This window comes from Phaethon lepturus, unplaced genomic scaffold, assembly GCF_000687285.1.
Source record: "Phaethon lepturus isolate BGI_N335 unplaced genomic scaffold, ASM68728v1 scaffold25882, whole genome shotgun sequence".
Lineage (NCBI taxonomy): Eukaryota > Metazoa > Chordata > Aves > Phaethontiformes > Phaethontidae > Phaethon > Phaethon lepturus.
The window spans coordinates 353-3167 of NW_010524450.1; the positions used below are offsets into that span (position 1 = coordinate 353).

A 2815-nucleotide genomic window follows, 5' to 3' on the forward strand; every position below is an offset into this window, starting at 1 on the left:
TTATGGCCGACACCGTCTGTGTCCCCGGGCGCGCGGGCGGCTGACGCGGCCGATCGCCCCATTTCCTCACCATCAGCAGAGTTGTGATCTCCTGGGACCAAACCGCCATCTAATTTACGTCCAACAGACTCACCTAATTTTCCTTTTACACTGTCAGAGAGACACAGCGAGCGCTGGATTTCTGTCATTACAGCCCTTGTGGGGATGACTGATCTCCCGGCTCTGCCGCAGTTCACGGCACAGGGGAGATAATGTGCTCTCTATTGATGAGGGGTTTATGGATGGGCCCCTCCAGGCGATATATACGCTCCCTGGGAATTTCTCCGTAGCTGGCTCCGTGCTGTAAATCTGGACTTAGACAGGTCTTTCATTTCAGGGACAGGCTGGAGGTGGGCAGGCCTGGCCCCACCGCAGACTGGCTTCAGAAAGACTCACGCAAAAATCACTTCGGTGCATCAATCCCTGCTGCCGACGGGGCGCTGCCCGGGAGCACCCTCTGCTCTCAGTAAGGCTGGATCTATTTCAACCAATTCTGCAGGATCTTACAGCAGAAATCAAAGGCCGGCTCAGGGGAGGCTGTGATTTACACCAGATTTGGTGGCGCGTGTATCCACTGCAAAACTAAACCCTCCGTAAGGGCAAGACGGCAGCGCGTGGGGGACATGAAGCAGCAAAGCCCCCCGGGGCTGGCCCCGAACACTCAGCCCCAGCTACACCGGACTCTGTGCTTAAAGAAAATGCTCGTGCAAACGCCTGGCTGCTTTCTGTGCACAGAACCAGCCAGAAAATGGCTCCATTTTCTCTCGGAGACCGTTTGCTGGTGGGCTGCCTGGTGCTGCGGGCTAGCAAAGGAACTGCCCTCGTCTCCTGCGTTTGCACTTTTATGCTGCGTAAATACAGCTTCTTCTGCCGGATCTCTGCAGCCCATTTTCTAAATGATCTCATTAGGGGTTGATGTTCCAGCTAGTGCTGGAGGAGTGCGGGAGTTTGTGTTTTTAATAACCACGGGGTATGTATTGGAGCTGCCTCCTGGAAGCTCCATTCAATGGAAGCTGCAGCTGGAAACGTTTCAGGGTATAAAGCTTTACCAGCTCTTACTTAGTTCCAATTTGAGGGACCTACGCTGAGCTCCCAATCCCTCCCCCGTGGCGGCTGCAGGCCACCGGAGCTCACGGCAGCCGGCAGCGTTGCTGCTCTATCGAGCGAGAGGGCACTGGTCTCTGCACAGACCGGCCGCCTCTTCCAGCCCCAGCTCCATCCCCAGGAGGCATCACACCAGTGTCCCTCCAGCTGGGGAAACTGGTGGGTTTCCAGCAGGGCTGCAGGGCTGCCCAAATCAGCGGAGAAAGACCCGATTCCCACCTGCCTTAGAAAACGTTCAGCTCCCAACACTCAGTTCCCTGGCTCTGAGCTGCTGTGGTCGATGCGTGGCTGCGCATAAGGTGCTGGCCACGCTGGGTAGCCGAAGGCTGGCAAACGACTTGGGGGTTGCAGAAGTCATGCTGGGCAAGGGCTGCTGTGGGACGGGCACGCCGAGGCGGGAGGACGCGAGGCAGGCGGGGGTGCGCCCCCCGGAGGACGCGAGGCAGGCGGGCTTGCTCCCACCGTCCTGTCTCCAAGGCACTGGGTGAGCCAGAGGTCTGGGCTCTCAGGTGAGACATTTGTGTTGCAAGACCTCTCCTCCAAGGCTGGGGCGGTAGCTGAACCCCCTCTGTTTCATCTGCCCAGCTTGACCCCTCTGCCTTCAGCTGCCTGTGGCTGCGGATTTGATCCTGCCCAGGAGGACAGTGCTGAGAGCGAGTGGCCAGACGGGGATGGTGCAACAACAGGCTGAGCAGTGACAACTCGATGGGCAGCAGCATGGCTCTGCCAGCCCTCCCAGTGGTCATGATCCTTTAAACCTGTGCCCTTGTCCCTCGGCCTGTTGCTTCCCAACAATTCAGGGAGGAGAGAAAACCGAAACCTAACCCCAGCTCCGAGCGGAGGCTGTAAAAGGAAGGACCTACCTTGTTGCAGTTGGCCAGGTGAGCTTTCAGCCCCGAGACGCTGGAGTAAATGGCTTCACAGCACTGCGGGAAGAAACAAAGCAAGGTTTGCCACGATCCCCCCTCATCTCCGTGCCTTCCTCCGTGCCGGGGCCAGGAGCCCGCTGCGCCAGCAAGGCCACCGGTCCAGGCTAAGCAGCATGAGGTTAATGCTCTGCGAGACGCGGAGGGCTCTGGTCACACGTTTCCTATTAGTGCTAATGGGAGTCATGTGGCCACATCCCTCTGCAACGGGCTGAAAAATGTCTCCCCTAAATGTCTCCGTGGAAAACGTACATTTGTGAGGAGTCAGGCGGTCCTGCTGGGCTACAGGAGTTCTTGGAGCCACAGCAGACGCTTAACGGAGAAGAGAAATCACCCAGGCAGCATCATGACCAGTTTCTGAGCAATGTCTTTTCAAAGTGCCTGTGTATGACATTAATTAGCCAGCAAGTCTCCCCCGGCCTTGCGGTAACAGCCCCGTTCAAAACTCCCATTAGCAAGGCTTTGTTTCAGATGATAAATCAACGGCCCAGCACGAGGGTGGAGTTCACCTCCCTGGGAGCTCAGGCCAAGGCTGCGATTTACAGCAAGATGAAGCGCACACACCATGTCCCCGAGGTCTTTGCCTGTCCCAGGGCTTTAAAGAGAATGGCTTAAAACCAGCCCTGGCTTTACTCTGGGAAAAGCAGGTTCTCTGCATAAAAAGGCTCTCAAGCACAAAGCGTGCAGCATTCGCCCCGTCCGGATCTCGGGAGCTTCCCAAAGGCAGCTCCAGAGCCCAAATCAGG

At 57.2% G+C, this 2815-nt stretch overlaps 1 protein-coding gene across 1 annotated transcript in view; it reads right to left on the bottom strand.

Annotated features, from left to right (window-relative positions):
• Positions 1 to 2006: 2006 nt before the first annotated feature.
• ZNF512B (zinc finger protein 512B) overlaps positions 2007 to 2815 on the bottom strand; it is a gene marked incomplete at its 3' end in the record, with an annotated part of 22997 nt that continues 22188 nt past the window's right edge. Inside the window, exon 14 of the mRNA XM_010282465.1 lies at positions 2007 to 2069. Within this exon, the coding sequence (XP_010280767.1) occupies positions 2007 to 2069 (63 nt within the window). The remainder of the gene's footprint in view (positions 2070 to 2815) is intronic.